The sequence below is a fragment of the Cyphomyrmex costatus genome, unplaced genomic scaffold (genome assembly GCF_001594065.2).
Source record: "Cyphomyrmex costatus isolate MS0001 unplaced genomic scaffold, Ccosl1.0 scaffold685, whole genome shotgun sequence".
Taxonomy (NCBI): domain Eukaryota; kingdom Metazoa; phylum Arthropoda; class Insecta; order Hymenoptera; family Formicidae; genus Cyphomyrmex; species Cyphomyrmex costatus.
The window spans coordinates 870593-894109 of NW_017280250.1; the positions used below are offsets into that span (position 1 = coordinate 870593).

Sequence of the window (23517 nt, forward strand, 5' to 3'; positions counted from 1 at the left end):
GACGCTTAAATGCATGTTGCATTATTTTGCCATATATTCGATAATTGTGCTTGTGTATTCAACGCGATTCATCTTAATTATATCTTGCAAGAACATACAGACTGGAATGTACATGTTTATATAGAGTAAAATTAACTTCAATAACGATAAAATATTTTCGATTATAATATTAATTCAGATAATATTATATATTTAAATGTTTTTATGAAAAAGTAACAACAAATAACTTTGTAAAAGGTGTTTTTAAAGTTTTTCAAAATCTTTAATTTATGTTTTTACAAATATTTTACAAAATATTTGTGAAAATATAAATAGAAACACATACGACTGAATTTATCTTAAACATTTATTTTAACAAAATTATAGTTTTATTTGATATATCATACATGAAATAATATTCATGGAAACTTGATGACAATAATAAAAATCATGAATTGATTAATTTTTCCTTTTACAGTTATTGAGAAATTTGTGTTACTTTTCGTTAAATTTTTAAATACATTAAAATATTAAAATATCTACTCATCATCATTCTATAAATTTTTCATGGCTAATTAAATAGCGCACATATGTTCTTGTAAAATATTATCAGATTATCTAACAAGATATATATCTTCAATTATACATGGTAACAATAACAATAACAATTAAGCTATATCTTATTTCTATAGCAAGCTTGTAGCTGGTTGATCTACTTCCGGTCGACTATCCGGAGATTTAGGCACCTCATCTACTTGCTCTAAATCCTTCTCCACTTCCCACTCGCTTTCTGGATCGGAGAATATATTTGCACTATTCAGTATCTCATCTTCTATCGATACATCCGACAAATTCTCCATGCTTTGTAAATTTCCGTCGGTATAAAGAGACTCTGTAGTTACTGCACATATTTTCCAAAATTTCAATGAAAAATTAACTTAAACTAACAATTAAAATTAGATAATTGAATTGAATATTAAAATATTAATCATGAATCTGTATCGTTGCTGTTTCTTATGAAAAGAAAATGCTAATTACCGTCATTAAGTGTATGCTGAGATAACCATGAAGGTTCATCCCAGTCATCGAATTGGAGTTTTTTATTGGTGTCGACTTCGTCCATGGAAAGCATGGTATGTGATTCTGATTCCGTTACATCAAAGATTTCCGTCACTTGCACTTTATTGTTATCATCCATGTAATAATACGCTATTACTGCATCTTGGTCTGAAGTTGCCTGGTAAAAGTTACAGGAATCGACGTAAAAAATTAGTTTTAAAATCTATTTAAACTGTGTTTTAAACATTATACTATTATTCTCTTATTACTCACTTGGAGAATATTTTCAAAAGTATCATCTACTGATGTAAGATCGCCCATATTTATCACACAACTCGATTTTCTTGAATCTTTCCATTGCCCACTATAACGAAAAATGTTTTTTTAACAATAGTAACATTAATTCTAAAATTAGCTAAACCTAATTCTTCTTTAAATTTAAAAAAAAAATTCTTTTCAATAAAATGACTTACCATTCGTTGTATTGGAGAGTTAAATTCAGGTTCTTTTGTTTTTTATATAAATCTACTTCTTCTATAGCTTGTACATCATACGTGTCTGTAAACATTGGAAAATATAAGAATCACTGTCAAATAGTTTAGACCATATTTATATCTTTTCACGTGTGTTACTATTTATAAAACAATTAGATAATAAAAAATATTACTATAATTTTAAAATTCATTAATTTGAAGATTCAGATTATTACAATTCATTGGCCAAAATGTACTCACTCGAATTATATTCCATAATGTTGAAATAACATTTGATTGTTTGAGGCAATGGCTCAGCATAGACATTAATTTTCGGGAACATTATACTCAACTGCTCCAAGAAAAATTTACTTAGCTCCATTAAGTTATGCCGTAGGTTCGGGACGCTCGTAATGAGTCTGAAATAAGAAAGATGCGTTTCATTAATTTCAAAGCAAATATTATTATAAAATATTACAAGTATTTATTAAAAACAAACATCTGTCCGTCTATACTTTCGTTTACTACTTTTTAATCTTCTGCACCTCTATAAAGTTCGCAACTAATATAAAAATTCATACGCGCGTATTAAAGTACTTTTATAAAAGAAACTGGACTCAATATGTGTGTCGTAATATATTTACAATTGAAAATAAGACAGCGAGTGCTTTGATAGATACAACTTAACTTCATAGATACACCTTAGGGTATGACAAAATAAAGAAAGCATTACATCTGAAAATTTTATGCTTACCGAGAGTGTGTTAAATGCTTATTGTGAGTAAGTGCCTGTTGCGGGATATGCAGAACATTTCCGACTACTTTGTATTCCAAGGTACGAGTTTCTATCTTGTTACCAATCAGACTACCAATGACATGCATGACGTTAAATACAATATCACAAGCGGTAATTATGCATGAAAATTGCACCGATTGACTGAATCTGTGATATGTACCAACGTTGACAATGTTGCGCATGCAATGCAATGCAATAGAATATAATAAAACAAAATTTAAGGTGAGATTCCTGTCTAGAGGATTAAAAAATTACCTATCATTGCAATCTCTTAAACTTCAAAATCTTCAAACAATATATAAAATATTCAAAATAGTGAAATCTATATAAAATAATGAAATCAGCGATATTTTATTCAATTTCAATATAGATAACACAATCGTAATAGTGATATTTTTATATAGATTACAAATTTCTTTGTTTAATTAAAATGAGATGAGATTCTTTAATTATATGTTGTCAAAAAATGTTTTTCGAAACGGAGTATAACAATTTTTATTTAAAAATTATAAGTCTCTATACACTATATATATAATACTCTATACACTAAAGAAATATTTACTACAAAATTTTGAACACGAAAACAAATATATATATATATATAAAATCTCAAATTTTATGTTCGTTTTTTTAAACCAAAAATATTTGCTTCAAAAATCATCTTCTAGACAGAAATATTCTTTCATGATTGATCTGTAATATTTAATAATATTGTATTAAAAAATATTAATTTACAAAGTAAATATATATTTAATTGCAGCATGCAACACCAACGAAAAGCATTAAACATGATACTTATTTATATATGCACGTGCATTTGTATAAAAACCATTTCCTATGTGAAGTATATATGTGATGCAATATTTACAAGCATATATATTTCAATAGCTACTTACTTTGTAATTGTAGCGTACATTACATCTGCCGGTAGCGTGCAAGGCAAACTTAACAATGACAGCAACTTCATGCTACGATGCTTAAACAACCAGTTAACAAGTCCTTTGTTGGCCGAGTCTATAGCGTCTTGGAATATTGTCATCACAGTCTCAGGCATATTAGCTACTAATGCTTCCTGAAAATGAAATATCAAGAATAAAATAAGGATAATTTAAGGTTTAAGAAAAGTAATATATAACTAAGAAATTGAGTTTTTAAATTAAATTTTTTTAAACTTAATGAAATATTATCAAATATATTGCTGAAAGTACTGCTGAATCTCTCTGACCTGTCTATGCATTTTACATTCCAAACATTCCGGATCATATTCCATACTATCGTCAATCGTTTCTTGAACTATGTATGTCGACTGAACTGCGAGACACCTTGTGCAATTCAATAGATTATTACGATGTAAAAATTGTAACGCATCGTCGAATCCTTGCTTACACATACTCGAGAGTATCTGTAATTTAAAAGTACATCAAATTATACATTTAATATATTTATTATTACATTTAAGGTATTTAACGCAATATCTTTACCTCCGTTTTAGGCGGAAAGAGTATTTTCGTAAACCTATATATATTTTGTCTGGAAAGTTCTATGCTTGTATTAGCGACATTGACCTGCAAGATACAAGGATATGTATAATTAATGATAATTATAAAATCTAACTAGGATTAACCAGATGAGCGTACGTTCGTTAATTTAATTACATGTATTATCGAAGATATTTTAATTTCTTTAACGAGGAATTAGTTTATTAATACGCGTGAATACGTACGTGAAAAAGTTGAGATGAGATGTCCCTCGGACAGATATCACTCTCTCCGCAGAACGGACTAACGGTAATAGTATTTTCATCCAGCGTAGGAAGATTATCGCTGAAACCACCGTCCATATATCTGATGCCATGGAATCGCGGTGGCAGCAAACCAGAAAATAATGGTACGAATGAAGTGGCTAATAGTGCCTGTAGGAAACCGAAAAAAAAAGAGACTAAATGACCCTTCAGGAGAACAAAAATTGTTACAATTGAAACAGACTTTCAAATTTGTGCACACAAACTTTTCTTAAAAAAAGACAGAAAATTATTTTCCAAGATATTTTCTCATATCTTGATCCTTCGTTTTATCGAGAATTTATCGTGAATAAATCTCTCACAAGCTAATACGTGCTTTTCTTACCTGCAGCAAATCTTCCTTTGAGTTGAATTGAGAGACGATCACGTTTTTACCGTCATAGACTCTGGTTAAAGAGATATGCAATTTTCCGTTAACACGGATATGTGCATCGTCTGGTAAAAACTGGAATAAGAGTAAGAGTAAAATAGCTGTAAACGTAACATGCCTCTTTATTATTAGAAATCTGAATTTTAGGAAGAAATTTATATAATGGATCTGTTAGCATTGCTTGCACTTCTTACAATTATTTTCCATATCTTCGCTTTTTTTTTTTTTTTCAAAGAACGCGTTTACAACGATATTAATTAGCGCTCTAACATGCTATAGTTTACGTTACGCATACTATAGAATTTCAGAGATAAAAGCGTCATGCTTTTATCAATAAAAACGCGTTCTGAATACGGACCTGTGAATATACATTTCTTCAGTAAAAATTGCCAGAGTGTATAATTATGAAATACGGTCGTACAAAATTTAATAATGTATAATTATGCTATTATTTCCAATAATCGAATCGAAAGGAATTTAGTTTGCAAAGTTCTCGACCTTCATTTCGCATGCAATGTTAGGTAAAATCCAGGAATTATATTCAGTATCAATAAAAAATTTTTCATGCATAAATATATAATATATTATTAAAGTACATAAATATGTATAGTGTATACATATTCATATAAAATATATCCATACGGTCTCTGTGAAGTTAGCACCTCAACTTTAAAAATCGGAAATTTTAATAACAGTACTGCTTGTACCCGCAATAGTTCTTGAGTTCCTGATAGGTTTCATCAATAGTACTGTTGATTTAGGCCAAAAATTTTTAAAAATAAAAATATGCGGTGCTAACTTCGCGTGGCACCGCAAGATTTGAAAAAGCCGATTTTTATGACGGAATCTCACAGTACTCGAAAAGTACTACAGTTCCTAATCGATTATAACAATAGTACCGGCCATTGAATACTTTTAAATAAATTTTTAAAAAAAGAGCTCGCACCTCAACTTTCAAAAAAATTACTTTTTAGTATAATATAAAAGTTTGGAGTAAAAAAATTGCTCATGCATAATTATGTAAAATTCATATATATATTTGAATATGAGAGCAATATTTTACATTTTTCCAAACCTGACTTTTTCTAAAATAAATAATGTGAAAATTATACTTTCAATTATTTTTAATGTTTTCTCATTATTATTATTTTTTTTATTACACTAAAAAGTTATTTTACAAAAAAAGAATATATGGACATGGATAAACATATTTTATATAATTATATATATGTATATGTTTATGAATATTTATATATATTTGTACACATGTTTATACATATTTATATATGTATATGCATGGATAAAAAATTTTCACCGGTTGATGGAACCAGAATGGTCAGACTGCCAGATGCAAAATCTAATATGGAGAATGTCATAATTTTTTATTCCACTCACCTTCCGCAAGCCGTCTAGTAATATGTTTTGTACATTGAAGGATGGACTGAACGGTCCAAGCGTATGTTGTCGTGCTTCACGTGCCACACGTAATACATTGCTCGTCATTTCACCTAAAAAGAGAGAAAGAACGATCATGAATCAGAGCAGGACCAATCTGGAACTGTTACTCGCAAATTTGCCACCGATACATTATTAGAATTCGATCGATGATGATAAATTCATCCATATATTTGCGATACTTAATAGAAAAACAGCATAAATCATCGAGTGAAGTTGTCAGATAAAAATATTCGAAAGTAGGTATAACGGAACAAAATGTAATACAAACTCCCGTTATTAATCACGTTATGAACACACGAACAATTTCTTTATATAGTATATATAAAAATAAAATTATTTAATCAAATATATTAAAAGATTTATGGCCGATATTCATAATCAGTTCTATAATATTTTAAGAGAGTTTTATATTGTCCGAAGAAATACATTCGCTTGTATACGCGAAAAGATCATTTTGAAATTTATACAAAATTTATAATATGTGTTATACATCAAGTAATATATTTTGAAAATATACCTAATAATTATAAATGTGCAAGAGAATCTTATAAGTAATATCTAAAGATGCAAATATGGCTTTGTAGTTAATGATATTTTAAAACTAAAGACGATTTAAATTAAAGTATAAAGAACCGACTTATGTATATTCAACATGAAGTCACAGATAATTAATATCATTTTTTTTTTAGAGATACAAATTCGTGTATAATTTGCAAATATGTAAATTTGTACATTGATATTTATTTATATGAGAAAGATTATCTAATTATGTACATAAATATTTTAGATATATAAAATTAAAATATGTCTGTATATATATTTGTCATGATATCTATTCGAATGCTCGTAATCTTTCTTGCGATGGAAAAGGAGAACAATGAATCACGCAATACTGGATTAATGATAAGATATTTACAAAATACTAAGTGGCATTGTCTTCAATAAAATATTGGATAAAAGATTTCAAGAGTATCGTATTCAAAGTTTAATTACACGAATTAAGTGCGTGTGTATAAATTTTATATATTTTCATTACAAATAGATTTATACTTCATCAAAGTTATCAAGTCTTATTGTAGTATCTAGAGAATTGATCTAACAAATGAGTATTATAATTAATTAAAAAATCATATCTCTCACAACTCGCTTATCTCAATTAATTTTATTCTTGTTAAATATTTTATTGAGACTCTTAATTAACTGCTATGAAAATGCTGCAATTCATGATTCATACTCGATGATCAACAACGTTCCTATCACTAATGAGATATTCGCTCTCTATTCATTTATTGATCTTTTTAAACAACAGGAATTTTTTTATAAGATATCGGTATTAGTGCTTTGTGTGTGTGTGTGTGTGTGACACAATCATCAAAAAATCTTAAGTTTTAGAATTAATGTAAAAATACAACACGAGTCGTAGTTTTTTCTTTGAATATCCATGGCATAAGCGAAATACAAAAGCAAAGTTTTAAACTGTTAATATCGCACAATGTCGATGTTACATAAAATAAGTCGCACGATATCGAAAAATACTCAAAGATGCGAAATATACTGTTTTTCAAAATTATCGCATGATATCGCGATGTTTATGATAAACTAATAATAAGATAAATATAGATGCATGCGTCTATTTTAAAAACTTTACGCACGTCCTTTTATCTCTTTGGCATTAGCTTCAAGCCTAATTCGGAGCTGAACCTACGTCAAAGATGAAGGAAAAAAAAGCGATAAGAGAAGAGGAAAGATATCGTTGCGCGTGTATCATCTTCCGATCAACCACGCGATATTTCTTGTATGATCTCTGTGATCCTTAGGAAATTATCTATTGCAAACATCGCGAAATGACGTATAATGAAACATTCTGCAGTGACGCCTACGGGGGGTATTTCGTCGTTTATAATTATGTCAGAAGGTTAAAATTGTTTTTGTACAAGATATTTCAAAAAAAAACTGCAAATTATTTTAATATAAAAAATTAATATAAGAGCTAAAAATTAACAAAAAATTCCTAAGGATCACAGAGATCAGAAATATCGCGTGATCGATCGGAAGATAATATGCGCAAATACAAGAGTTGAAAATTGACAAAAAATATTTTTTTTGTGCGATAAGATTTAAATCTACAAGAAAGACAATACAATAATAATAATACGGTCTTAGTTTAAAAGAAAAAAGTAAATCTGAAAGGATAATTTTCTTCGAGCTCAATTTTTATTTATTTTTCTATATATTCTCATATGACAGAGGTATATCATTCAATCACTACATGACTCTAAAATTGTAACTTTTAAGTTATCTGCAAAAAAAAAAAGATAATTTCGATAAAAATTTAATATCTTAAGTGAAGAACTTAAATAATATTTCTCTATAATTTTTTTCTTTTATCTTTTTACAATTAATAAACCAAATCATTACATCAAAATTGCATTAAAAAAGATACTATAAAATTTTAGTGATTTAAAATGATTCAAAACATTCAAACTGAAAATTTTTTTTATAGTTTTCATCTTGTTATTGTAACAAATGAGCGTTTTAAACATTTCCGGTTTGAATATGAATAATTTACAAATAAGCACTCGTGAATTTTCAAATTTCGCTGCCTATGCAATAGCCGTTGCACACGCTGCAAATCTCGAAGAGATAAGCACGTGCATCTATGTTAAGGTTCGCGTAATGTTTACGTTCGGCCAGGCGCGCGCGCGCTTGATCTTGGAGCCGAAAAAGAAAAGAAGTCTCTGATAGAGAGATTATTAATTCGGATTTCTCAATTCCTACGTGACGTCATACGGACCAATTAGGAGACGATTACCGAACGACGAGGAGAAACAAGTAGCCCACGAACGAGAGAAGGAGAGAAATAAAATAGTTACGAAAGGGTTATCAGATGATGTGCGCAAATGTTAGGGAGTCAGCCGGGAGTCAGCATGAGCTGATGTAAACGTCAGCGTATCCGATACGCAGCTTAAACGATAGATAGGAAACAGCATAGCTTTGTTCGCCGTATCTCTCATACCCGGTCGTAGAGATATGGACGAGAGCTGACATCACGTGTCGGAAAATCGTTCGCGGTTCTACGCCGCACGATCATTATGCGTCCGTAGCGCAGAAAGATCAAGGAGAAACGATGACCAGACTTCAGCCAGCATCCAGATGCTGGATGAAATTTCTTTCTCAAAGACCGAGACAAAAACCAAAATGTTATAAATAATAACAAAGTCACTCGTTTCTAGAAAAAAAAAGCTGATATTCACAATCTATTCTTATTTCAAAACCATCTTAAGTTAATATTTTATGATGTAGCTTTGTGATCAGTATTCATATTATAGGCTGATATATTAATAACCGCAATTCTTATTTTAAAATATTGTCTTAAGATGATAATACATTGTCAGATATCAAAGGAGCAATAGTAAAACCCTAAATACAATGCGATCGAGGCAACAGTGATAGCGATAAAAATAACAATAGCGATAGCGATAGCGATAAAAACAAAGGAATTCAACATTCGAGAATGTTAATTCAATTTATCTATGTCAATGATGGAAACAAGAATACAGAATAAGGATAACGACAAATAAGTATCCGATGAGTTGGAATTTTGTGTCTATCGACATATTGAATAGGAGCTGTTGCGACTTACAGAAATAATTAAAAAAATTGAGTATAATTTAACGTTATGAATTTAACAGTGTAACAGTATGGCTCCGTGATCATTTTAACATCTTAGGACTGTACTTAAAATAGTCTTAAATATAAAAATTGATTATAAATCGGTACTTATTTTAAGACGAATAAAATAATTTAATTGCGATACATATCACATATCAGATTATTGTATTATATGTATAATTTGATAAATTTCTCCTCATATCATTTATATGATATATGATAATATAAAAAATAATATAATTATTCGACATATCGTTAACTAATCTTCTACAATTCTCAAGCAAAAAATCTTTTCAAGCTATTTTTTCGCAAATGAGCAAAAATCAAATATTTTTTTATTCTCAACTCAATCTAATTGGCTGATCGGCTGAGGTTTTAATCCTTGAACATAAATGGCTGAGACATAAATCAAGGAATATTTCCTTATTATGGAAATTCCTATAAAGATATATAGTTCATTGCTTACAATTGTATAGATTCGTATAAAAAATTAGACTACTGCAATGCTGAGTAATTCGACATAAAGAACTATAAAGATTAAAACCCAGTTTTTTATTTTCGAGTTACGCTTTTATGGTTTAGACTTAAGAACCTCTTCACTTAAACTGACAATAAAGATTTGAATTTTTTTATAATTAATCACTAAATTTATGGTTTTGTAATAGTAACTTTAAAAGTTATTCAATACAAAATCATCAGTTTAGCGATTAATCTATACCTAGAAAAATACAATTTTTACATTATCATCAGCTTAAACCTAAGTTCATAAGAAAATAAAAAACTGAGCCTTAATTTATATTTTCTAAAAATCTCGATCTCCATGTTGGAATTGTCGAATCTACAAATCAATTCCAAATATTTATGACATACCTAAAACGAATGTGTTGATATCGAATGCAAATGAGAAAGTTTCAGAGTAACATTTTTCATTCAATTAGCATTCCATTATGCATAAGCACTGTTAACGATTGCATTAAACTCTAATAATGTTGAACATTAAATCGAGCAATTATGAATATGATCATAAATATATTACGTATAAATAACAAAAAATGATAATTTGTGCGTTACGTCATTTGCGCAATGAGGTAACAATCGAAGAATGTTGGAAATGATCTTTGAGATCTTAGAAAGGATGTGCTAATACTTGTAAATTCGCTAACGTCGACAAGAATTAATAAATGATAGATGCATCTTTCATTGAATGCGAATAAAAATCGGGAGATTGAATTATACATTGATGACAATGTATTCGACCTATAAACACGTATTCATCACTGACTAGCCGGAATCATTATTTATACCGGTATCATACTATGGGTCTTATTATAAACTTGCTATATACTCTCTTAATCCGAACTAATTGAACCAGTTATTTAGTACGACTACTAATGTGTAAAATTCACGGGTATAAATAAATTCAAAGGGTATAAATAAATATCTATCTAATCTTAAAAGTAATGATAGATGCATCTGATCGATCCCCGGCAAAGATTATTGGAACACGCCAAGATATAAAAAATATTGAATGCACCTGCGGGCTTTGTCGTTACGCGTGAACAATAGTACCTGGCAATCGTGTGTCATAATTAGCGAAGTAGCAACAGGTATACCTGCACGCAGAAATATTGTGTCCTTTGGACTTTAAACTTTATCGTTAATCCTTCAATAAATGTCGCCAAACAGATAATATGTGCAATCTGCGATTCGCAATTGATACGTTGAACAGTGCATCATCGATACTATCTAAAAAAAAAAAATTAAGATAAACGAGTCATTGTGAAGGTATTGTTCCGTTATCGCGACATTATATTGTTCAATAGATTTATTTTTAGAAAACTACAATCTATAATGCAAGGATAATTAATTTCGCTTACCACGTAGCTGATGATAAGAAAACTTTATGCATTAATTGCCGAATATGAGTCAATTCATATAGACCGATTCGTAATAGATTTTTATATTTAAGAACGTCTTGAATACAATCTTAAGATGTCATGAACCAAAGCTATATTAACATCTTAAGACGACCTTATATTTGATAACTTCAAGTACAATCTTAACATATCATCAATCAATCGCAAAGCCAAATTAGCATTTTAAAACGATTTTATAATATAATTTATAAATTACCAATTTATTCATATTTGCAAATCGGCATTTATTAACGAAAGAATAATACAGAAATATACAGCACCATGATTAAACAATTCGTCGTCTTACTCTTTCATTACTACTGCATATCACATACGTTAAATAAAAACGCATTAACGAGATATTTCAGTCATTTCCCTTTTTTAGCCGACATTGACCGACTAAGATTTCTCGTCACTTTACGGAACGTTGGAAAAGATACGTGAAACATTTCGCATTTTCTTTTATCGCGGTACGATAAAATGTTGCGACTAATAAAATATATTCCGCACTTCCTGCACCTGCTTCCCTCCGACAATTTATCAATTTCCACCAAGGCTTTTGTTTCCACTATACGTAAGCACCGCGATGTAATTTCGATCGCTACTTTTGTCAAACAATAACTGTAGGTCGTAATTGGCTTGTTGTCTTAAAAACAGCGGCCAAATTATCAGCTAATCATCGATAATTACGCCCTTATCATAGCACACAGATAAATTCTAGGCGCAAATAAATTTCGAGAATCATCGATACTTATCCCCAAAGTAAATCCGCCATCAAATCTAATAAATATCTAGTTAGCTGTGTACTCAAAATTTCCATGAGTACCTCATATCGCATATCTTAACGTTGGCGTCATAATTAACATTCACAAATCGGCCGATCTATTATCTCCGATAAAATTATACCAGAGCATTTTTGCAGGATCTTCCTCAACGAGAAAAATATGTTTTCAACTTCAATCTATAAATTATATAATAGATAACTGCAATGCCTCGACCTCGAAACGAAAGGATGGATATCTGCATGTCGCTTCCTTGGCTAGAGTCAGTGAAAAGTGTTGTAAGACCATGCACTATCGGTCATACAATTTCCCTGTACAGTCGTAACCCAGTTCCACTGACACCGATGCACATATCTAGGCAAGAGAACCAACAAGAGATAATGTCTAACCCTTTCTATCTGTCGATTGCATGACCATGATTTTGATCATCACTTATAAAGGCACGAAAACATATTTGTCTAAACCGATCAACTTGTTGTACGACGCACGTCACGTTATGGACAAGCCTGTAATGACCTTGTTTGCGCGAGAACGGAAACGCGTGACTAAATTCTATGAAAGTAATACGCTTGAAAGCGACAATAAACAAACAGCACAGAATTATTTTAAATGTTTAATCGTCGATTTATGAAGATTTTAAATCTGTGAATTAATTCGTTAATTAATCCAAGAATTAATTAATCCGATAATTAATTCAAGAATTAAATTAATTTAGAAAAACTCAATAATAAATGAAAAAACTAAATGATAAAAAATTATTTATAATGCTACACTGAAAAATTATGTTATGTTAACTACATTATTTGAATTAAAAAGAAGTATTTGTTAATTTATTAATGAAGCATAAATGCTCTTAATTTAATAAACTTGTTTTTATTTTATTACTGTTAGTTTATTACTGTTGAATTGACAAGATTATTTTCAATTAAAATAATGCTGTTGATATAACATCATTTCTATGAATGTACTAATTGAAAAGAATGATATAAAATATGATAAATCATGTTTCATAATTCAAGAATTATCATTAATAAAAATTGTTAATTAATTAAAATTCTAAAATATTTAATCTGCTGGCTGTTTTATTTTATTCACTGACTCTTTTATCTGCTGATTAATCGAAGTAGTTTCTTTAAATTATATGTCACCCTGCGAGAGAGTTTTTTTTTTATATGCTACGATGATTTTTTACACGTGTCGCTAAAAGTTCATATAAAAATCGTCGTTTTAAAAAGTAGATAAGCAATATTTTTACGGAATATTAATGTAATTTCGTAATATTATTTGCGAATCGATAAATCCTTGGATAAGCCACAGTCGCTCAGTGAAGGACAAAGCAACTACGCGTGTTTTTTCAAGTTCATACCAAAATCTGCCAAGTTGAATTTTATTAATGAATCATACGTCATCCCGCCAAACAGCGCCTCGTTTAATTGAGCTCAGATTACGTTCGCCATATATATGTAATTTGTCTTTGTAATTAGGACTTGCGCAAGACGCTGAGTGCAACGACGCTTGACCTCGCCGTTACTCGCATCCGCGTCGAGAAAATAATTTATAATAAATCGCTGCGCGTTGTATACATGTATATAAAACGTTATACATATAGATGTAACACTTTGTGCGACTTAAACAAAACATTATTCAACATCTCAGCTTTTGTGCATACTCCAATTTTCAAATGCGGAATCTTCATTAACAAATTTTCGTCATCCGTGCAAATAAGAAAATGATTGAAAAATACATAGATGAAGAATAAACGATAAGTAAGAATATAAAATAAGGTTTTAAATGAAACGGATTTATTTATTTTTTATCTCATATGTATATGTATCTCTATCGTAGATAATAAATAAAAAGTTTAATTTCGTTCCTTTTAGATTTTAATTTACACTAACAATAAGAAAAATGTTTGGTTGAAAATAAATAGACCAGAAGATTAAAATCGATCAGAATTCCATTTATATTTCAACTAGAATTTTAGTAGATTTAACCAGAACATTTTCCGGAATTCTTATTGATATATAATCAAAAGTTTATCCATTTTCAACCAAATATTTTTTTCGGTGTAGAAATACCAAAAATCCACGACAAAATTGGATACGCTCGTTTAAGCGCCGCACAGATTTCAGCGTAATAATGTGTCATTAAGAATACATAATAGTGCGAAATAGGCGTAACAGATATGAGAACATATAGACATACTGTTTATGTATATTTATTCCGTTTCTCGTGATAATGAAAAACAACACATTTAACTTTGCAGGGAAACAAAACACTAGTATGATAAAACTACGCGTTAGCAGCACCCCGCAAACCCCCCACGCACCCGTCAATGCGGCTCTGCTAGGCATTTGACCTATTTACGCGAAACTAAGCATATTAAGAGTGATGACACGTTTACGCAATATTTTGCGAACTATTTCAGGATTTGTAAAAGCGTATCAGAGAGATAAGTCACGCACTGGTCAGAGTTTCTAAAGGTGTCTTCTCCGAAGACTATCGCAGAATAATATTGTCACTCTATTACCGTGTTTACACTGCACACGTTTATCGATAATATATATGTATATATATAAATGACTCGCGCCATGTAAGTATTATTACGACGAAATAAAATAGAAGCAAGCTTGTTGTAAAAATTTTTACCACTGAAGTTAATGGAGAAATTTTTCACTTTTCACTTTTCATCTTAGGAAAAAAGTTTCATGATCGATACCCAGATCTATGACACAAATTTTTAAATATAATTGTCGTATCTTTTTTTTATTTTATTTTATTAGATTTATTTTACAATAGCTTACCTTAATTTTTTATTTTTATTAAAATATGTTTAAGATTTAGAAATATCTATTAAAATAGCTATTTAAAAAAATTGGATTTAAAATAATAAAAAGCTTTTTACATAATCTTTTAAAGGCTATTTATAATATTTAAACAACAATTATTTAAATAAGCTTTTCTCTTTAGTTACATGAGTAAGTTAAATACGTAAAAAAAAAACGATTTTGCTGAAACATCTAAAAATTTAGGTAGATACACATTTAAAAATAATTTTGTTAAATCAAAATAATTATGTAGAAATTCAGGTACGAATAATACTACAATTGACATTTTAACATTTAATTGTTTTAACAATCAGCTTAAGCGACTTATATAGTTATTTTAACAATTCTACATAATTATTTTCAGATCTTTAGTTAAATTTTTAGATATTTCAGCAAAATAGTTTCTTGTGTGTTGAAAAAGCATTTTTTCATAAATTAAAACTTACAATATAAAATGCATTCCTCGAAATGCTACAATATTGTTTATTTTCTAGAGAAATGTAATACCGAGAGAGAGAGAGAGAGAGAGAGAGAGAGAGAGAGAGAGAGAGAGAGAGAGAAATATTTTTTATAAATAATCATAATTTTGTTAATATATGAATTACAAAAACTTTTTTATTTTCTTAATTAAAAAATTGTGATATTCCAATCAACATTTGGTTAGAATAATCAAATTAAAAAATTGATTAGAATATATATATATATATATATATATATATAACTATATATATATATATATATAACTAAATTTTGATTAGAACACAATTTTAAAATTAAAAAATAAGTTTTTGTAATTCTCATATCAACATAAAATTATGATTATTTGTACAAAAGAATTCCAATGTATATTTTTTATCATCTTTTTATACAGTTGATTTTCTTTACATATTTTATGCTTTTTCTTACATTATTGATTTTCGAAGAGTTTAACAATCACGTTTAGCGATCACGCGAATATCGCACCTGATAAACACGTGAGCAATCTTAATAATGTTCCACGATAATCTCCCACACATATTTAATAAAATTTGTAACATGTAACGCGTGCGAGCAATCTCGACGAGCGTGACAGATACGGGAAAGGGCAGCGGTTACAAATTTACCGTCGCGCGCTAATTAGTTGTTCTCGTTATCGCGGTAACACATGAATTATAGGCGGAATAATAATAAATCCATCCATCGCGATTTCGCCGAACCCCTCATGTGCAACAATAAGCCAAGCTTCATTTAATTACGGCGAGCTGGTGAGCGTTGTATTCAGATAATTACGAAGCTTTTTAGTAATCAATTTTTAGATAAATGAGGAAAAATGTCTGGTTGGATTAATTAGAATTCTGAATAAAAATAGACGAATCAGAATTTTCTGATTAAATCTAGAATTCAAATTGTGATAACCGGAAGTTTGATGATGATGTGATCAGATTTTTATAGTTCGTCCACATTTTTAAAACTTTTTTCTCAGTGTTTGATAATAATTTATCAAATGAGTTTACGACTTTAGATATTACGATTATGTAACACAAGCGTCATCAATGATAATTTTGAGAAAAATTATCGAAATGAAGTAATTCAAAATATCTCGTCAGATAATTAGAGAACTACATTTAAGAAAAATGTCTGATTAAATTAATTCAAATTCTGGTTGAAAATGGACGAATCAAAATTTTCTGTCAACTTTACTAGAATTTTAATAGAGATAGGTGAAACTCTGATACAATCTTTTGATTCATCCATTAAACATTTTTCTCGGCGCGTACACTTTTGAATCTTTTATATTCATGACTTTAAATTATTCTAAAACAATTTGTGAAAATTGCCATAAAAAATAAAATGAAATGTTCAACTAAATAGAAGAAAGAATAAGTAGATACTCTCACAAAAAAAGAAAAATTGAACCCGGATTAAAATTAACCTTATATCGAAAAGAAGACCACTCACAAAAATGATATTTTTAAAATATTAAATTATTATTATTATAACTTAAATAAAGAGGAAATTAGAGAAAAAAAATGATATTCAGAATGACAATTGACAAAAAAGTAAAGAAAAACAAAAAAAAAGAAAGTTTAATAATAAAAATCAAAAGAATTAAAACAATATTTAAAAATTATTAATATTATTTAATCTTTAAAAATAATTTACATTTCTTAAAATTTAATATTTTTCATTGCAAATAAAGCTGGTTCTGTTATCAGGAATAAGCAAGAAGATTTCACAAAGATAGATATCATGATGTGTCAGAAGAGTAAATGGATGTTAGACACGTGCGATCGATCCAATTAATTTTGCACGCGCTCTATTCATTCACATTCATTACTCCTCCGAAACCGTCGGATGTAAGTTATTTTACACACAGATAGTTATCAAAGGAGCAATGAGAGGTAACTAATTGAGTTAAATAACACTTTGTTATTTAACTTGCACGTGCGTCAAAATGTAAATCAATCTTTTCTGCGGTTATAATTTCAAAGTAAACAATATCCATATTGACGTATGCGCACTTAATGAGTAAAAAATGAAATTTTAATCAAATCTAATACATTTTCTTGAATTAAATAAATTTAACTCCATTTTCTACAGTTAAATTATTTAACTCCATTAAATCAAATTAACGTCATATTGAGTAGGAGCACCTATATATGGAAATGATAAAAAAATAACTCAAGTTAGGTAAAATTCATAATCTGAATTTAACAGAGCATAATTAAACAAAAAGAGAAGAGAGAGATGAGAGTTCACTCACCCAGGGGTAGATCGCAGAGCAAGCAACACGCTGCGATAGCGCCCGCGGACGCGCCGCTTATCTTGTTCAGCAATAAGTGTGGCGCGTACTTTTTGAAGCAGACCGCCACGCCGACGTGGTAGATGCCGAGGAAGCCGCAGCCAGCGAATGACAGATTCATGTTGACCTATTTTTGACCTAACAATGCGACGGTGACACCTTCCGGATCGTTTTCTAAGTTATTCCTTCCTTCCTGCTTTGCTTGCTCGAGAATTGTTTTCAAGTCCTTCACGATGAACGGTTACGCAGTTTACAAACGTTTTGCCTTAACCGCGAAAAATCGCGGCAGATCACGAGATTCCGTCACTCCCGTGTGCAGTGTGTGTGTGTTTGACGCGTACGGAGGAGAAAAGCGCAGAAATATATTCGTTTTTTTCTTTTTATTCCAGAGCTCGTGCGTACTATTTGTCGACGTATCTTCCAAGATGTGCAAAACGATACACGTGCTACGACGGTCGATCGTATACTGTCATCGTGTGAGCAACAGCTGTTCGTTCCCGATTAAGTTAAGTATACCAAGCGCGCTGACGAAGAATAGAGAGGGTAGGAATAAGGAGAGAAGGAAAGACGTATACACACATCACACAACTATTACAAGACCAGCTGCAACAGCGATAATACCCACGCAATAACGTGGAGGCCACATATGACGTAACATCATGCGATTGGTCTATGCCGAGTGGTGTGGTTCAATGACCACGCCTACCACACGCGTTCACAAAGACATTGCAAATTCGTATTTTCTTCATTGATCAGGTTCCGCAATCAATCTAAATCAATCGGTGCTGTTAAAAGTACTTTGAAGTGACTGACAGTCTTATGAAAATTCGCAAGACTTAAAATTTAGACGATTATTTTACCACGTAATATATCCTATACAGAAACTTGCAGCAACATTGCTGCAATGTTTGCAATATATATGTTACTACAATATTATTGGAAAATGGAACGTTGCAATATTGCTGCAATATCGCTGGGATTATTTATGCTGTATAGCAGTGTATAGGATATTAATTTTATAATCGATTATTATATGACGAATAAATAGCACGATGTTTCCTATAATAATATTTCGTAATTGTATAAAATATATTTATTGATTTACAAACCGATAATATATCCGTTTATTTATAATTAAAACTGTGATTTTATTGTTTTTTTTTTTATTTACCCGTTGTTACTGAATTTGATTTCCAAATAACCGAAGACAAAGAATACAATGCAGTTTTGTAACAATATACATATATCATTATATTGTAAATATATGCATTTCTTATGTACAAAACATATTATGTTCAATAATAAATCATGCTTTTAATACGTTAAAAATTAATCTCATTTAAACATTTTTATCGCGTAATTGACAAATTCATGTAACAATAGTCAATAATATTGATATTGTTCAGTTATCTTATTCAGGCTATTTATATTGATAATCATGATCATGATGGAATTAGATAAGGTATATATCATGCGCAATACAACTTATATCTAATTTTCCATCATGATCACGATGATAATTTGCCCATTTGACAATTAAACTATCAATTCATATTTATTCAGTGCCATTCTCACAGTTCTTTATTCAAAAAGCGAAGTGTCGCAAAAATGCTATGAAACTGCATTTACCTTGCACTGGATGGTCATACCGACTATCGTGCAACGCCTGCACGACCGACCCAGTGCAGCGGCGTCTGCAAAGCGGAAAGCGCTTATGCAGGTGCATGGCTGTAACAAAGTTTAGTGTGTTTTAAAAGCCTTCAATATTTATTTTTAAAAAGCGTATATACAAACTTATAATATACTTTTTAAAATAAATATTGAAGACGTTTTTAAAACGTTAAAAACCTGCTAGAGTCATGCACCTACATAAGCGCTTTTTGCTTTGTATATGGCATTTTTCCATTATCAAAAATGAAGGTAATCTCACAATTTTTGAGAAAAGCTTCTTATAAAAAAGTTATTTACAAAAAATTATGCGCTATGTGTAATAATTCTTTTGAAGCCATTATACAACTTTCGTGGGTGTAAAATTTTTTCTCGTTTTATCGTAGATCTGTTTTTTGTAACTAAACTAGTACATGTACTTTTGGAACTTATAGGGTGAGATAAGATATATTTGATATTTATGATGAAAGTAAAAAAGAGAGTTCTAGTGCAGTCTAGTACAGCTATATAAAAAACAGACTTCTTTTGTTATATTAAAAATTCAAAATTCAAGTAGCTACAATTTTGTTAAAATAATAAACAAAATTTTAATTAAAAAAAAATGTTACAGCTCAAAATCTCATACTTTCGAAAAGTCACTTTTTTGGTTTTCGCAAATTTGATAATTTTTACATATAAAAAACTACGAACTAAACAAAATGGGAAATTTTCTTCTATTACTTTGTAGATCTGTGCCTAAGAAAATTTAACGAAAATGTTCAACTTTCTAAAGCGAAAGCTTAAAGTTTTCCTTATAAAATCATTTTTTTAAATGTTCCTAAAATTTTTTTATTATAACTGAGTTATTGCGGATTAAATAGAAAAACATTTGACTTTAATTGCTTTCAATTAAAAATTATCACAATTCAAAAAAAGCTTTTTGCAGCTAAATCTTTGTTTTATTAAAAATAATAGATATATATAAGTGCCAATTTGAGTGAAAAGAAATATTGCATCCTGAATTTACTTAAAATTTTTTTTGGAATCGGACGCGAACTTAATTATTAACTGGCCAGTTGTGTTCTATATCTTCAGATAAACTATATAATAATTTATTTAATGACTAAACAAAAGAATAAAAAGAGTAAGCCTATAAAAGAGTAAAAAATTGAGAGAATGAACTGAAATGATTTCATCGAAGATTGAAATACTACCTAGTCTTACTAATACTTTGCAATATTCTACGTAGATAGTCTACGCATTAGAAAATGAATCGTGTCAGTCATGTGACATACCCACGCATGCGCATTGCGCACTGATGCGCAGTAGCGCACATCGCACGAAACCTTTACGGAATACCAACACAATGGCACAATGGCGTTGAATACTTGAATGGAATTTTATTGGATGCCTCAACCAAAGTGGACGTGTTCTTGCTTCGGTTTGAGTGTTGCATCTTCTATTTTTTTTTTAAATTTCCACCGAGTTTAATCCGTGCATTCGTAAATTACGTTTGACACGTCAAATTTCCGGTGAATTGAAAACGAGAGCCATCCAAACGAAAGAGGGAGAAGCCTCCTGTTTCTGATTCCATTTCGCGATTGTCCCTAACAAAGCAGTGAAATGTAATTTTTCTTGATAAACGCGAACGTGAAGAGAGAAACGTTACGTTTTCTCGATGGTTTCGTGTGATCATGTAACTCCTCAAACTGACACGAGAACGCGAACGTGAAAAGTAAAGAGAGAAACGTTACGTTTTCTCGATGGTTTCGTGTGATCATGTAACTCCTCAAACTGACACGTGATCGCTTCACGAATCGTAGAAGAGGATTCGGAATGAACGAAGGGCGGCGGAAGGCAAGGAATTCCTCTTGGAATTACGTGATCGATGCCTACGGCACACGTCGCAGAACGACGACAGGAATGTGCGCGTTATGCCCTCTCCTTTCGCGTGCATAGAACGATGCGATTTTGAGAAATGTCACGCGGCTCGCATACGTCCGCCCGATTCTCGTCGGCGTCGCGCCACCAGGATTCCGCAATGTCACTGCCGAAGACTCTGCCGGACGAGTCAACGCTAGTGAGGTACTTCCGCGAGAGTAACCATCGCGGAATCATCACTTGTCTCGACCAGGTGAAAAACGACCCGAAACGCTGTAAGGAGTTTATTAAACGGAACAATTGCCTCGACATTCTCATTCGCTTCCTACGCTGTGGGAATCAGAGGATCGTCGACAGGAGTCTGAGCATACTCGCGAATGTTTGCATGACCGACGACGTCAGGGAGAAGGTATGCTCCTCTTTCCCCCTGGTGTTTTCCACTTGGTGACATAAGTATCATTCTGTCTTGTTAATTATTTATTAAATGCCAAGAAAGAAGCACACTTTGCATTATACTAGATTAGTGCATACTAAAAGTTACTATGTATATATGAAATTAACTAAGTTAAATATAAAAGCATACAAATATTTTAAACGATTAAATATTTAATAATAACATTGTCACATTACATAACAGAGTATACATATATTATTTTATTGTCAAAGTCGATTATATTGTGGCACTGCATTTAAGTACTTTCTATAAAGCAGTCTTTAATGTATACTGATCCAGTGTAGTATGACTGAATTCACTAATAAAGAAGGGTGCTTTCTATTTGGTGACACAAGTATCTTTTTATTTTTTTACTCTTTGAGTATTAAGAAAGATAGAATGATGTTTGTGTGACTTGAATCACAAATAGTGAATTTTTGGTTACTTGCATTTGGTTACTTTTGTATTGGAAATAAGTATATAATTTAGATATTAAAAAGAAAGAGAGAGAAAATTATATGGTTCTTCTAGAAAGAACAGATTTACACACTTAATTTATTCATAAGATTAAATTACACATTAAAAATATAGGAGGGACATGTCTGAAAGATAAAAAATATTCTTTCGACATATTAATTGTTATTTATAATCAATTTTTTGCTCTTGATACTATTGAAATTTTTGAAAACATTTGTAAAAAGTATTATTTAATGTAGAACGATAAATGAATTTAAATGATAATATAGCTGTAAAATTAAAAGTATATTATTTAAAACTTATAAAAATATCATTTTATTTCTTCTTTGTATTATGTAATATTTTATCTTATCTTTCTTAGAATCTTATAATAATGAAAATTCTATTGTGATAAAAGATGTAAAATACTTACTAAATACATACAAATAACTTATTAAGTCTCAATTTCAACAATTAATAGTTTTCTTTGATTTCTTTGCTAATATATAATAATGTAGTACAATGTTTATATTATGTGAAATAATTATGATTAGTGATCTGAGTTTAATAAGCCTTTTAAGAGTTTAATATGCATTCTAAAAGTTATATTTTCTCTCTATAGCTGTATATTATCTTTTCTGCACTCAGAATACATAATTGCAAATTCAGAAAAAGAAATAAAAAATATAGGAAGTGTAGTCGTACAACAAATTAAAGATTTTTCTACTGTTACTGTAATTGCTCAAAGAGAAGAGGACATCATTGCGTGCTCTGTTTTACATTTGCTTTCTCTCGTTCGAATATGCTCAGATATCATATGATAAATGTGAATGAAAGAGTAGGAAGAGAACTGTCATTTTAGGAGTATTCAATTGATTCATAATATGGCTTATAGTAAGACAATATGCTACATAGGCATGCAACTGTATAGGACTATAGGAAATACAATCTATAGCAATATACTAATAATTCTATATAATTTTTTATAATTAATTTTTTACGCATTTAGCAGAAATATATTTTATATCTGTATACATTACATGTATATACATTATAATGTTAATAATAGTAATGAAAATATGTTTATGAAATAGATAATACAAAGAAAAGCCATATTGAGATAGAGATAGAATAATAAAATATTAAAACAATACTTATAGCTTGTTATATATATATATATATAT

The 23517-nt window shown here is 30.0% G+C and overlaps 3 protein-coding genes across 3 annotated transcripts in view; 2 read left to right on the plus strand and 1 right to left on the minus strand.

The window, feature by feature from the left end:
- Positions 1-665: 665 nt before the first annotated feature.
- bmm (brummer) lies at positions 666-18037 on the minus strand. Its single transcript, XM_018547782.1, has 13 exons — positions 17878-18037; positions 5874-5986; positions 4434-4553; positions 4031-4219; positions 3789-3872; positions 3533-3709; positions 3204-3379; positions 2266-2376; positions 1773-1930; positions 1512-1596; positions 1312-1402; positions 1018-1216; positions 666-880 (listed from the first exon to the last, which is right to left on the minus strand). Exons 1-13 carry the CDS (start codon positions 18035-18037, stop codon positions 666-668), a joined length of 1878 nt encoding a protein of 625 aa, XP_018403284.1.
- Positions 18038-18120: 83 nt separating this feature from the next.
- LOC108780173 (uncharacterized) lies at positions 18121-18651 on the plus strand. The gene is made up of 2 exons (XM_018547793.1): positions 18121-18236; positions 18306-18651. The coding sequence occupies exons 1-2, from the start codon at positions 18150-18152 to the stop codon at positions 18546-18548; spliced, it is 330 nt and encodes a 109-aa protein (XP_018403295.1). The 5' UTR covers positions 18121-18149; the 3' UTR covers positions 18549-18651.
- Positions 18652-21541: 2890 nt separating this feature from the next.
- Rnb (BTB/POZ domain-containing protein Rnb) overlaps positions 21542-23517 on the plus strand; it is a 5471-nt gene continuing 3495 nt past the window's right edge. The window contains exon 1 of the mRNA XM_018547773.1: positions 21542-21853. Coding sequence (XP_018403275.1) covers positions 21542-21853 — 312 coding nt within the window. The remainder of the gene's footprint in view (positions 21854-23517) is intronic.